Below are 14901 nucleotides of genomic sequence, written 5' to 3' on the forward strand. Positions count from 1 at the left end.
TCCCTCCCCCATCCCTCCCCCTCTCCCCCTCCCCCACCCCTCCCCCTCCCCCACCCCTCTCCCTCCCCCTCCCCCGCTCGGAGTCCGGCTCCAGCGCTGTGCAGCTCTGAGACGCCGCCCTGTGTGGAGAGCGCTGGATACGTGTGAGTTGTTGTTGTTTGTGTTTCAGGTTTGCGGGACCTGCAGATTGTGCAGAGATTGTGCAGATTTGCGCACTGTGCGGTGGTGTTTGGAAACGGCCATTGTGTGAGTGTGGGGGCGGGGCCTCGCTGCTCTGGCCCCGCCCAGGCGCTCACACACAGCCAATGGGCATCAGCTCCGGACTGTCAATCATCACAGCCGGAAGCGAAGTCCCGCCAATGACCTCATGTGACTGCAATGACCAAAGTTTAAGACTTTCAGGTTTTATACCTTTAATATAACAAATACACATTTCAGTGTTCGTTACCTCAGTGAGTGCGACTCTCGCGGACACAGCGCTGCAGATGTTATGTTTGTTTTTGACTGATTTCGGAAATTGTGGGAACTCCGTTGAGAAGTTTGTGTCTCACAGTGAGTACTGTTGTTACCGTTCATTGCCATTTGTTTCTTTGTTTGTCGATTCCTTTCACAGTGAGAGTTTTGGTTCTATCAGAGGAGCAGTTTGTGGTCGTGTGGGAATGAATGTAAATGGCCCCACAGCCGCTGGGGGTTGGGCCGAGGGGGGGCGGAGGGAGCAGATTATTTTGCTTTTTTTAAAAAACAGAAATGTCTTATACAATTAGATATAAATGATACATATCGTCGGTAATATTTGTTTGGGAGCTGTGGGGGAGGTCTCTGCCCTGAGACGGGATGGTTCTGTCTGTCTGTCTGAGCTGAGCTGTGCCACGTGCTGAGCATCAGCAGTTTCACTTTTTTCCCCTTTTTTTATATCAATAAAAGCTGTTTTCCGGTCCCGTTGTTTCTGGAGCCATAAAAGAAGGAGTTCGAGGTCCCCACTCAGCTGTCGGCTGACGTGGACTTTGCTGACAAACCCGAAGACCCTTTTGGTTGATTGTAACAAAATGTTAACCCTTTAGAGTTTGTGTATCATTTGTGGGGAACTGCGATCGCATTGCGATACGGTTCTGTAACCACCGAAATTAGAAATGAACCCCCAAATAAAATGTCCGGTGGCGGAGAGGCTGTTGGACAGTGTGATGTCGGTGTTGCTGTTTAAGATGGCAGCACTGCCCACACTCCGCCACTGCGGTAACTTCAAAGGGAACTTTCCCCTTTGAAAGTTGCGGTTCGTACTCTCATGAGGAGCCGCAGAGGGTCAGAGATCGCGGCGATCCGTAACGTGTTTGCGATCGGGGAGTGACTGCCTGAACCGTAAAGGGCATTCAGGTGCCCCCGAATACTGTGGTCTATTACACTCCCATTTACTAAACAAAACAAATTCCTTTTGCTTTCCCTCCACTTTCCTGAATGTGCCATGTGCCCCCCCTCCCCCCACCCCCCCGCCCCCACCCTCCCCCCACCCTCCCCCGCCCCCACCCCTCCCCCCTCCCCCCACCCCCCCGCCCCACCCTCCAGCGCAGTGGCCGCCCCGACCCCAGGGGGACACTCAAGGCCCTCCCTTCCCACCCCCTCTGCCCTCACTCACCCCAACCCCACCCGCCCCCACACTCGGGTCCCGATCCCAAACTGTTCGGCGCCTTCGGACATCCTCCCAATGTGAAAGGCGCTTTACACATGTAATTTTGTTGTTGCAGACGGTGAGTGACAGCTATTTGTCTGAGAGATTGTCACTGCAAAACCTAATCTTATGGCCTCACTCACTAGTTTACAGCTGGGTGTTGGCCGGTGTTCCCTGGTGTTGGCCGGTGTTCCCTGGTGTTGGCCGGTGTTCCCTGGTGTTGGCCGGTGTTCCCTGGTGTTGGCCGGTGTTCCTGGTGTTGGCCGGTGTTCCCTGGTCTGGTGTTGGCCGGTGTCCCTGGTGTTGGCCGGTGTTCCCTGGTGTTGGCCGGTGTTCCCTGGTGTTGGCCGGTGTTCCCTGGTGTTGGCCGGTGTTCCCTGGTGTTGGCCGGTGTTCCCTGGTGTTGGCCGGTGTTCCCTGGTGTTGGCCGGTGTTCCCTGGTGTTGGCCGGTGTTCCCTGGTGTTGGCCGGTGTTCCCTGGTGTTGGCCGGTGTTCCCTGGTGTTGGCCGGTGTTCCCTGGTGTTGGCCGGTGTTCCCTGGTGTTGGCCGGTGTTCCCTGGTGTTGGCCGGTGTTCCCTGGTGTTGGCCGGTGTTCCCTGGTGTTGGCCGGTGTTCCCTGGTGTCGTTTCCCTGGTGTTGGCCGGTGTTCCCTGGTGTTGGCCGGTGTTCCCTGGTTGGCCGGTGTTCCCTGGTGTTGGCCGGTGTTCCCTGGTGTTGGCCGGTGTTCCCTGGTGTTGGCCGGTGTTCCCTGGTGTTGGCCGGTGTTCCCTGGTGTTGGCCGGTGTGTAGAGTTGTGTTAGTTGATCTAGCAACGGTTTTCATTATCCTGTTACCGATATTCCCCTGAAACACTGAGCTCCACTTTCTGACCGGCTTCAAAACGGATATGTCCCCAATATCTCACCATCTAAACACAGCCGTCTGCAGTTTATAATCCAAACACCCATTACCTAATATTACTGTAGTGGGAGGCATTGCAATGTCATTAAATAACCCACTTCTCATCCTTGTATTCCCTACAGTGTAGTTTGTTCAAAACAGAAAAGAGGAAATGGCAGGAATCTGAAATCTTATTTGATTAGCGCTACAAATCATCAGGTTTCCTATTTTAAACTGAGGAGCAGTAGCTGAGAATGTGAGCTCCTATATTTAATTACCAGTGGGTTCAGAAGTTTGATGTAAATGGTGCTTTATAGTGTAACAGAAGTTGATCCAGTTCAGTGTTAATGTAAATATCACTTCAATACTCATAAAATGGTAACTTTGGGCCCCAAGTGTTATGTAAAATTGAAACAGAAGTTGCTGAGAACACTCCATGTGAATTAACATTTCAGGTGAATGATCTGAAACATTAACTCACTTTCCTCTCCATAGATGCTGCCTTATTTGCTGAGTGTTCCCAGCAACTTCTGTCTTTATTTCAGATTCCTAGCATCTGCGGTATTTTGCCTTGTGTTTAAAGGGCTTCCACCCGAATTCTGTAGTGTTGGCTGAACTTAACCGGTTACCTGTTGCCAACACAATAACCAGTGTAGAATTACTAATAAAAACCTTGATCACATCTTACCTCTTTGATCATGCTTTTGGTTCTCCCCTCCCACACCCCCAGCTCCGGCTCCCAGCCAGTACAGTTAAGTGTTTGGGATGTCTTCCTGACACTAAAGGCACTATATAAGTGCAAATTTATATGGAATCACGCTTTATGGTGGGATCGTTTTCTCCTGTGACTTCTTCCTCCCACAAAACTTAAAATTCTGTAACTTTTCAAACAGGAAAGTGTTCGGCGGCAGTTGGGTTCTCTGTTAGAGGATGGTCCCAGGGAATGCTCAGTCATCTCTCTCCAGATCCCGCACCATGCTGGGTCCCTCCCAGCAATGGCCTGCAGACAATTACCCTAATCTTCAATGACAGAGGTTGTATCTGCCACAACATGTTGGCTGTGTTAATTGTGCAAATCTCGCTGGGATGGAGTGGAACGCAGAACCAGTATGTGCAATACTCTGTGTTCTCTTATGTCTCCAACAGATTCTGTGGATAATATGTTTATTCTCTTCCCCTATTATTATACAGCTGAATAATAGGAAGACTAGGTGAGGGAGAGATTTTTTAAAAAAAGCAAGAAAACTTTTGAGAGAAGCTTAATGGGAAATGTACATCAGGATAAAGGGTTACTCACAGATTGCTCCATAGATTAACATTGCTGTTATCTGCATGAAAAATATTTCAATATTTTGGTCTATAGGGAGATGATAGGGAAAGGCTTGAGGTCTGGCACAGGTCATATCTGATCACATCGTCTTACGCTGTTCATGAATATTGGTCAGAATTTTGTTTGAGTCTTGTACATAGAAAGAGGAGTTGGCCATTCAGCCCCTCAAGTTTGGCCAGGGCAAAACATTGGGCAAGTTTCCTTACTCCACATGCCTCTGTTTACCAGCAGTAAGTAGGAACTCGATTGTTAGTCGATGGGCGAATCGCTTTTCCGCGGGTAATAATCCTTAACATTCAGCCACCCTGCCCCCAATCTTTGGAAATCCATCCCACAGTCCCTTCGTCGTGCTCCCTCCCTTGTCTTCTTCAAAGCCCGTCTCAAGACCCTCCTCTTCAACTGCGCATTCGGTCACCCTCCTACCCCCACTCTCCCAGTACTCCATCCCCCTGATCCCAGCCCCCTGCTCGGGTCCAAATCCCTGACTGTCCAGCACCTTGTGACGTCCTCTCGACATGAAAGGTGCTTTACAAATATAATTTGTTGTTGTTGTTCCACTATTTTACTAGATCAAGGCTGTTCTGTACCTCAACTCTGTTTGCCCAAACCTTTTCTCCATATCCCTTACGTAGGCAGATACACAGGAAGGCAGGGCTGTTTGAATTGTGTGACTTGTGTGAGTTCTCCCCTTCCCTTCATTCCTGAAGTTGTTTGACTTTTTTTGTTGACATGAGACATGGCTTCACTGGTGCCCTCCAGCAACGCATCCAAGTGATGTTTTCTATGTGTATAGCCATGGGGGAAGTGGAGACCGGTCAGTTGATTGGGATCAGGAGTTTGATGACACACACACCTCTGTTTACCCCGCAGTAAGTAGGAATCCACTTGTTAGTTGGTTGGTGGATTGCTTTTCCGGGGGTAATAATTCCTTCAAAGCAAATAATAATAATAATCCTTGCATTTGATATAGCGCTTTTCACGTCGGGAGGACGTCCCAAAGCGCTTCACAGAACACACTGTAAAGTGAATTGACTGTATATTTGGGGCGAACGCGGCAGCCAATTGCGCACAGCAATGTCCCACAAACAGTCGTAGATTGAAAATGACCAATTTATTATTGTTTTGGTTTTGGAGGATTATTATTAGGCTCTGTGTGGAGTAAGGAAACTTGCCCAAGGTTTCGCCCTCTGCCTGGAATTGAACCCAGGTCATAAATCATAAATCATAAATTGGTCATTCAATCCACGACTGTTTGTGGAACATTGCTGTGCGCAATTGGCTGCCGCGTTTGCCCACAAATATACAGTCAATTCACTTTACAGTGTGTTCTGTGAAGCGCTTTGGGACGTCCTCCCGACGTGAAAAGCGCTATATCAAATGCAAGGATTATTATTATTATTATTATTCTGTGAAGCGCTTTGAGACGTCTAGTAGATGTGATAAGGTGTTATATCAAATGCAAGGATTATTATGTCTGTAATGCTCTTTATAATTCCTGCACTCAAGCATCATTCTGGATTGGCAGCTCAGCTCAGGAAATGTAAGGATTATTATTACTGAATTCTATTTGTAGAATTTTGTGCTCAAATTGGCTGTTGCATTTGTCTACATATACAGTCACTACTTTTGACAGCAATTATCTGTGAAGTATTTTGATGTTATAGCGCTGTAACAAATGCAAGGATTATTATTTACCTTGGCTTTTTACCTTTCCTCTCAGGCAGCAGTGAGGAGGTGGGCCGAGCGGTTTGCGTCGTGGGACAATGGAGCAGAACTCTGTAACTCAGTATGAGCCTGTGGCCGAGATCGGTGGTGGAGCATATGGGACAGTTTACAAGGCACGGGACTCGAGGAGTGGAAAATTTGTGGCTCTCAAAATCGTGCGGGTGCAGATGGGGGAGGATGGTTTACCCGCGACAACTGTGAGGGAGGTGGCCCTACTGAAACGCCTGGAGCACTTTGACCATCCCAACATTGTGAGGTGAAGAGAGTTGGGGTGAAGGGTTCACACTGCCCTCATAGCCTCATAACTAATTATTATCAACCTGTCCGCTCCCTCTGCACAGCAGGCTCTGGCCTGCTCCACGTTCCCTCGCCTGCCCCCCTCCTCTTCGATCGAGCCTTTGGCTACTCTCCCTGCCCTCCCCAACCCCGACCCCCAGCTCAGGTCCAAAGCCCTGACTGTCCAGCGCTTTGGGATGTCCTCCCTACATGAAAGGCGCTGTGTAACTGTAATTTGTATTATATTACAAAGGATTGGCCCCAGTGTGAGAATTTTTGAATTCGCTACACTGCCATGATATTGTCCAACTGCAAGAGAATTATGACGTAGGGTCGTGGACCCGAAACGTTGACTCGCTTTCCTTTCTCCATAGATGCTGCCTGACCTGCTGAGTTTTCCCAACTCTCTCTGTTTTTGTTTCAGATTTCCAGGATCTGCAGTATTTTGTGTTTTTTTTGCAAGAGAATTATGATTGGATCTGCCTCCCTTTACTCAGTGCTGTAGCATTTATCTGTGTGTATCTGTGGCTCTCTGTGTGGAGGAGCTCACCTATTCTGTTTGTGGGCTCTGGCCTGCTTCACGTTCCCCACCTCGCCCGCCCCACCATTGGTGGGCGGGCCTTCAGCCACTCTGCCCCCACCCTCTGGCACTCCATCTCGCAGTCCCTCCACCGCGCCCCCTCCCTTTCCTCCTTCAAGACCCGTCTCAAGACCCTCTTTGACCGCGCCTTCGGTTACCCTTCTTGCCCCCCTGCCCTCCACCCTCCCCGATCCCAACCCCCAGCTCAGGTCCAGCACCTTGGGACGTCCTCCAGACGTGAAAAGCTCTATACACATGGAATTTTGTTCTTGTTGTTGCTGCCTAATGCACAGCCAGGCCTGGGGTTGGTGAACATGAGCCTAAACCCTCATACTCTGCTGCACATTCAGAGATAATCATCACAAATGTATGTCATTCAGCCCATCTGGTCACTATGACAACATAGTGAGATCCAGGCATTACAAGACAGGCATTGCTGCTCCTACAGTGGATCCTTTGCTAACCAACAACAACAACAAGATTCCATTTATAGAGCGCCTTTCACGTCGGGAGGACGTCCCAAGGCGCTGTACAGTTCGATCAGGACCCGAGGAGGGGGGAAATGGTCAGGGTGAGGGGAGGGAAGGGAGGGAGCAAGGAAGGGGTAGAGAGTCGAGAGCGGAGCTGAAGGCACGGTTGAAGAGAAAGGTCTTGAGACCGGCCTTGAAGGAGGAAAGGGAGGAAGCGGTGAAGGCCCTGTGGGATGGAGTTCCAGAGCCTCGGGGCTGAGAGGCTGAAGGCCCGGCCACCGATGGTAGGGCGGTTGGGGCGGGGGATGTGGAGCAGACCGGAGCCAGAGGAATGGAGGGTACGGGCAGGTAAGTAGGGGGATAGTAGGTCGGAGAGGTAGGAGGGAGCGAGGCCGTGATGACCAAAACTAAAGGCTCACCCTTTGGGCAGCACTGAAGGGTGGCCACAGAGCTGTCCACCAGCAGATGTCAAACACCTTCATGAGGAGAGAGAAAACTGGTAGAGCAAAGAAATACTATGTTTCTCTAATACACGGGAGGAAAAGAGGTTCTGGGTGCTCGTCGGCCCAGTGCGCATCAGTAAAACATTGCCGGTCACGCCAGGGTTTTGTGTTTGTGCTCAGCCTGGGTACTGACCCGTCTGTGTGACTGTGTCTCTTGTTGCAGGCTGTTTGACGTGTGCACTGCAATGAGGACGGACAAAGAAACCAAGGTCACTCTGGTGTTTGAGCACATCGATCAGGACCTGAAAACATACCTAGAGAAAGCGCCTTCACCTGGGCTACCAGCAGAGACTGTGAAGGTAAACTTGGGCCCCTCCCCCTCAGCCATACTGTATTCTCCACAAGTCCTCACTGCACCAAATCAATAAGAGTCCAATGTAGAGGTGAGATCGAGAGGGATGATCTCATGGTACCACTGGCTACAGCACTGGGGTTGCATGTTTGTTCCTGGGTCTGTGCAACAACTGGAACTATAATTGGTTTCAGTGTTGTCTGGGTTAGGGAGAGGCAAATCAGCCAAGATTTCTACTGCTGTTCTCTATCAGTGATTTATTCTGGGAATATAAATATGTGGTATTTGTAAATGTTTTATGTGTGTGTGTGTGTGACCCATCTCAAGATCCTCTTCAATCGTGCCTTTGGTCACCCTGCTACCCCTACTGTTCCCAAACACCAGCTCGGGGGTAGATCCCTGACTGTCCAGCACCTTGGCACGTCCTCCTGACGTCCCAAAGTCATTTGTTGTTGTTGCGTGTGTACTTTGTCTCTCTCAGTGTGTAGAGTGAGCCTTGCTGTGCTCTTGTCCACACAGGCTCTGATGAAGCAGTTACTCAGCGGCCTGGAATTCCTGCATTTACACAGTGTGGTGCACCGCGACCTGAAGCCTGAGAATATCCTGGTGACCAGCCGTGGGCAGGTCAAGCTGGCAGATTTTGGCCTGGCTCGTATCTACAGCTGTCGAATGGCCCTGACACCTGTGGTAAGGATCAAACTGCCCTAAGTCCTGGCTTAATCAGAATGTGTCTCCCTCATTGGGTTAGCTGGTAAGGTCAATAAACAGTGCAACACTGAGCCACATAAACTGGAAGGTTGAAGGTTTGTATTCAGTGCTGTTACTGATTTTGAGCCGCCAACAGTCAGGACTACATTTGGTGTCAGAGAGTAGAGAGTCAGCATTTGTGTCCAATTGAGTGAGGATAGTTTGGCTACTCAGCTTCATCAACTCTCACGTCTGGAGCATGAAGACTAGACAATTGTGTGAGGTACCTCAGGCAGTGAGAATGTGTCTGAAAAGTGAGGTGCGTTGGCTTTGTTGAGTGGGAACTGAAAGGCTGGGAAGTTTGCTGGTGAGAGAAAGTAAGTTGGAATGTACAGGAAGACATTTTACACAATACAGCACAGTAATGAAGCTGAGGTTGCCAGGCAAGGCTGAGGCTTGTATTGTACATGAGAGAGAATGGATTCCTGCTCTCTGTTCAGATATCCAGCTTCCACAATAAGGTTCCCAGTCTCAGCCTTTTCACAAATCTCTAACATTGATTCAAGTGCAGAGATTTCAAACTGAACCATCGCTTTGTGTAAGAGGAGGTTGGGTAAATGAGTGAGATCCAGGAGACAAACTCCTGTTTTTCTTTTGTAAACATGAAGCGCTCGAGCTGTGATTCGCTCTGCTCTTCGTGCTAACCTCGGCCTGGTTGATGCTGGTTTATCTCACTGGCCAGGAACCAGCCTCCAATTGATTAGCAAAGTCACCACTCATTTTGTAATTACTGTTAAAAACCTTTGAAATGTTTCTGCCTTCAGCTGCCTTAGTGCCTGCAGTTTATGGCAACGTTCAGACCGGTGTTACAGAGCCTGCTCAGGCCCAGGGACAGCCTCGTGTTTACTTGTGCATTCCAGAGGCTTAACCATTCGTAACCTAGAAGACCATTTTGTCTTAAAGTTTCAGCTTCCCACTTGGAAAGTTCTATCTCATCCATGAAGTGCTTTGTGTTTCCTTTTCTGGCATCGTATATGTAGTACTTTGTATTTATCTGTATTAAACGGTATTTGCCAGTTACCAGCCCATGTCCACACTCTTATCAGGCTGTCATCAGGAAAGAGGATTGGAGAATTGGGTGGGGGTGGGCACGACCAAAGGGAAGGATGCAGTCGGAGGGAAGAAGGAGAATGTTTAACTGAATGATTACAAAGCTCTCTATTGTTCCTTTGCTTTATGGCTTAATTACAATATGACGTGTGCCCGACTAGGTGGTGACCTTGTGGTACCGAGCCCCAGAGGTGCTCCTGCAATCTACCTATGCCACTCCTGTTGACCTGTGGAGCACTGGCTGTATATTTGCTGAGATGTTTCAGAGGAGGTGAGTACCGAGTGTGGTTTCACCATTTTATACTGTGCTTTAAAAATCCAGCTGTGGTTACGATGCCCTACGCCAAATGCAGTCTCCAAATTGATCTGATATTTGCACCCAAGTAATGCAGTGAAAGCCATCCCCTGCCCTTTGAACAGTGTGGACATCGCTTTGCAGGTTCACTCTAGTTTTGAAGACTGTATAACTAGCATCCTATTGCACCCACTGAGATTTTATATTCCATGAATCAGGTTGTTAACAAGCCAATATAATTTCTACCCCAGTGTCACTGCCTTTTGTTGTCTCACAGGCCTCTGTTTCGTGGTAACTCAGAGTTTGACCAGCTGGCGAAGATTATCGAGTGAGTGGTTTTATTTATAATTATTTTTCCATCTGCATTGCTGCTATTAGCGACACTCCTGGTGGGGGTAATTGAGATGGAAACTTGTTTGGATTTCAGAAAAACTGGGCTCCCACTGGAGGATGACTGGCCAAAGGATGTGACGATACAAAGAAGCTCATTCGCCCAACAATCTGCTCAGTTGGTCAAGACGTATGTTCCTGAAATTGATGACCTGGGAGCAAGCTTGCTGTTGGTGAGATGTGGGATTTGCTGCTAATTCCTAGTTGTAATGACTTTTTGACCAGAGAATTATTTCCTTAATGTCCATGTAAGATTGCTCAGAATCAGCCCAAATTGATCCCATTTCCCAGGGAATTCCCAGCATTGCTTAGCAGCTCTGCTGCTATTTCTCTACACATCTCCTCAAGGACACAGGCTCGTCCTGGTATCCAGCACTCAGTCTGTGTGGCCTAATCAGTGCCTTGAACAGATTCAGCTCACCCCCTCACTAACATTTCCATTCCATGTACTTCTAATAAACGTCAGCAGCAAATTCTTAGACAATGAAAACCCACCCCTCGGGTAAGAGATTCTGTAGGAGACGATATTTTCGCCAAAGTCATTTCTGGTTTAAGCAATTTCACTTCCTGGATCTGCAAGGTCCTATAAACTGAAGTGCTGGCTCGAGTGATGGAAGATGAAACAACACAGAAGTGGACTCCTATAGCTCAGTAGTTAGAGCACTCGCCTCGTGTGCTCAGGGGATCAGGGTTGGACCTGTTGATGGTGTTGTTTTCCTTATTTTCAGCATTTTATTGTTGTAAAAGTTCTCACCTTAAGTTTTATTTTCCTTGTCAGGATTTGCTGACATTCAGCCCATATAAAAGAATCTCAGCATTTGAGGCTCTTCAGCACCATTACTTCCACGAATGTGATCCCGAGGCCTGAGGTGGTGAGTGGTGGCCTACAGACTTGGAACTGTATATGGATTGCCTGGGAGACTGACTGACATGGCTGCCACTGACCTGTCCTGGAGAGGGGAGGGGGTGAGGTCAACATTAACCAGTTGAGGACTGTTGGTAGTTTCTGAGATTTTTTTTATCTTGGCCAAACTGTTTGTAAAACTGCCGAATGTGACAGGTATTTTGGGGGTCAATTTTAACCAAAATTGAAAATGAACTGACCACGAAATGTATCCTGTGTGCTGCGGAAAACAGGTTTTAATCAAATCCCAAACTGTTGCTAGGAGTCCTCAGAGGGTTAATGGGATGATTGACCCTTACGTCGTGCTCTCTCTCTCTCTTACACCCCCTCCTCCAAGCCCTTGCGTTTCCCATCCACTTTATCTCCAGTTTATCTCCAATATCGCTGTTGTTGCACACTGATGCTCAAAAATGGTGCCATTTAAGGATTGGGAGATGAGATATTCTTTCCTTCTCCCTCCCCAACCCACCCTCCATCATACAACCTTTCCTTACCTATACGCCGTACTCTCTCTGTGCCAGAGTTGGTGACTCCAAGTGAACAGGTCTGGAGGGTTACTTTAGAAGCAGGTAAATAAGACTCTCTAATCTGCGCTAATTTCCTTTCAGACAGTGTGAAAGGCTGGCAGGCAGTTAGGTTGTGTTGAAGTGGTTAGCTTAGGCTACGTCGGGGTGAGGGGTTAGGGTTAGGCTTTGTTTGGGGGGGTGGGGGGGGGGTCTGATACAGGGTCCACTTGGAGAGTGAAAAGACTTAGAGAAAGTGTTCTGTGCTGTTTTAATAAAATTCATTCCATGAGTACAGAGCTAAGAGGAGCTCAAACCCTTTTAATTCTTTGTAACTTAAGATGCTCGCTACACAGTCCTTAGTCATGTTTACAGCCTTTCGTCAATCACCTGCCCAAGTAGCCACATCCAGAGAAGCCTCTGTTTAGAAGAATCCTCCAAGTGTAAAGTGGGGAGAATGTCCAGACATTTCCTCATAAACAGGATTCAGCTCCATTTGAGTATTTCTGCTCTGCTGCCGAGATGCTTGTGAACAGCTTTGTTCCTCCCCGTGTGTCACTTTATTACCACATGTATGTGGCCTCAGAAACACACATTTTTATTGGTTAAATCTTTCACCACTCGGTGTAGCACAAATTCCTTTCCTTCTCTCCCCCCCCCCACCGACAAATATAACAGCAGCTTAGCTTCTATTATCCTGCTCAGCCGCAGTCAGCAGCCTTATCGTCTTTATTTACCTGAACGGGCTTCCCATTATGATCTGCAGAGTGTGTGTGTGGTGGGGGAGAGTATTTTGGGGACAGGGAATGATTTGGGCTCACAGCATACAAGTGCTATAATGACACGCTTTTTGGGTGATTGGCAAATTCGAGATGTCACCTGGTGACTGTTTCAGTGCTCGGTTGCTCTGAGAGCCTGACCCACCCGTCCTGAGTATTTCCCAGTGTTATTGCACCAGGTGTAAAGCTGATTTCCTCTGCAGTTGGCCCGTTTGCCTCACGATTAGATTGGTCTGGGATCCACAGCCACTGCCTGTCCACCTCCCATCAATTGCTAAGACCTGGGGATAAGTGGCTGCAACGATAGATGAATTCAGCCATTCATATGTGCCTTTATCTTCACGAGCACCAGTGTGAGCCAGTCAAAACATACACCACAAGATTTAGTGGCTTTGAACCACCGTGTTGCATTGATCTCTGCCTGGGAGTCGTTTGTTACAGTTAATGTGGAGCATTTAAAATTGATCGGGGTTGTTATATGTCTGTCTTACATTTTTGTCGGATATTCTGCTAAGCTGCAAGTTCATGTTTTATATCAATATCATGTCTGGTGCTTAACTGTACATTTTATAGACTCTTTGCCATGTTCTGTGGCTCTGTCTAACTAAAGTCTCCCCAAGTAAATCACATGCTGATTTGGGAGGATTTGGCTACAGCAAGTGACCTTGGATAATTATCTGCCGATGAAAAGAATTTCCTATGAAAGAATTTAGCTTCCATACCTGAAATGAAATATATCTGCTTAGATGCACAAACCAAATTGTTGTGTGTGATGTGAATCCTGGTCATTTTGTGTGTCTATGCTTCTACATTGTGTGGTAAGTTAGGCCAATCACTTAAATAGACAATAAAATCTCTAGGAAAACATTCCATCTGGATCGACTCGATAAGGGAGGAAATTTCAGTAAATATGGAATAATTAGTTAATCATAATAATCCCTTGTTTGATACCTTGTTAATGTCTCAAAATATTCATTCAAATACTGGGTTCTTAGCCACCGTGAGCTACATTAAGGAAGTGTGTGTGAGAGGTACGTGGTGGCAAATGTGACAATTTGCTCCAGTTACACTTCATAAGATAATGACACAACGTTTTGGGTGAATTTCATAAGAAAGGAATATTGGTCAGGAGGCCGGGACACTGCCACATCACAAGCTCTTTTAATGTCCAGGAGAACAGAGGCCTGGGAGGATCAGTACTGAGCCACTCTGCTACTTAATAAACAAGTCTGAGAATGTCCAAACTCATTGCACGGCCCACAGAGATGTTTGTTTCCCAGTAATCTTAGTCCGGTTCATTCTGCAAAGGGTTGTTGAGGCGAGATGAAGGTTGATGAGTGCAGGGTTGCTGGCAGATTGTTTGTGATCTGAGCAAGCAGGAAGCTGATTGAATGAGACTTCTCAGTGTGCTGTTTACCAGACCTAACTAACCAATTGACTGCAGGCTTCTGGGCTGCAGACACTACTAGCCTGGAGCTTAAGTGACTCATAAATATATAATAAGATGCAGTTAAGTTCAATGTGCAAATAAGCAGATCAAAATCAAATTATTATCCCTGTCCTGCACCCCATTAGAGGACTAATCTGTAACTGGAGGCTGATGGAAAGCAACAGTTCAACACCAAAATTGTGTCCCAGTCCTGTCGTCTTCCAACATACTCACTCACATCTGCTTTCCAATTTGCTGATGGGCAACGCAGCTCAGTCTAAAGTGTTTGAAAGCATTGTTACCATTTCAATTTAGAAATGGGGCCTCTTATTTAAATAACGTAGCTTAAGCAGTCGTTCTACCATTTTCCAGATTATTGCTCATACGAATAATAATAATAATAATCCTTGCATTTGATATAGCGCTTTTCACGTCGGGAGGACGTCCCAAAGCGCTTCACAGAACACACTGCAAAGTGAATTGACTGTATATTTGTGGGCGAACGCGGCAGCCAATTGCGCACAGCAATGTCCCACAAACAGTTGTAGATTGAAAATGACCAATTTATTATTATTTTTGGTTTTGGAGGGATTATTATTAGGCTCTGTGTGGAGTAAGGAAACTTGCCCAAGGTTTCGCCCTCTGCCTGGAATTGAACTCAGGTCTCTCACTTGCAAAGCGAGTGCTCTAACCACTGAGCTACAGGACTCCACGAAATGTACTTGTCAAACACAGTTAAAGGCCAGAACACGGCTGAGCTTTGTAATAATAATAATAATCCTTGCATTTGGTGGCTGTTTGGAACCCTCGCAGCACAAGCAGCATTTGACCCCTGTTCCACGTCTCTGATTAAGTCACAGACTGATCTGACCACTGCCTGTGCTTTCTGTGAATGGCCGTTAGATGGTGGCAGAGGACCTGTGCGAGGCTCAGCCTTTTGGCCTCGATTCATTGAAGTTTCCACAGTTGATGTTGGAAGTGGATTTAACTTAAAGATTATTGCCCTAGTTTGGTAGGTAGACGGATAGTGTTTATGATGGTCTGCTACTTGCCTTTTGGCAGTGAAGCAGCTTTGAGGCACTGCT

The 14901-nt window shown here is 47.5% G+C and overlaps 1 protein-coding gene across 4 annotated transcripts in view; it reads left to right on the forward strand.

Moving 5' to 3' along the window:
- cdk4 (cyclin-dependent kinase 4) overlaps positions 1-13254 on the forward strand; it is an 80154-nt gene extending 66900 nt beyond the window's left edge. Inside the window, exons 1-8 of one of the 4 annotated variants that reach the window (XM_007912311.2) lie at positions 120-143; positions 5594-5854; positions 7591-7726; positions 8239-8406; positions 9678-9787; positions 10089-10139; positions 10239-10374; positions 10980-13254. In XM_007912311.2, the coding sequence (XP_007910502.1) occupies positions 5637-5854; positions 7591-7726; positions 8239-8406; positions 9678-9787; positions 10089-10139; positions 10239-10374; positions 10980-11069 (909 nt within the window). In that variant the 5' untranslated portion in view covers positions 120-143; positions 5594-5636 and the 3' untranslated portion in view covers positions 11070-13254. The other 3 variants (XM_007912312.2, XM_007912310.2, XM_042344171.1) reach the window with 3 other exon arrangements.
- The last annotated feature ends 1647 nt before the right edge of the window (positions 13255-14901 follow it).

Source organism: Callorhinchus milii, unplaced genomic scaffold (assembly GCF_018977255.1).
Source record: "Callorhinchus milii isolate IMCB2004 unplaced genomic scaffold, IMCB_Cmil_1.0 Scaffold27, whole genome shotgun sequence".
Classification (NCBI taxonomy): domain Eukaryota; kingdom Metazoa; phylum Chordata; class Chondrichthyes; order Chimaeriformes; family Callorhinchidae; genus Callorhinchus; species Callorhinchus milii.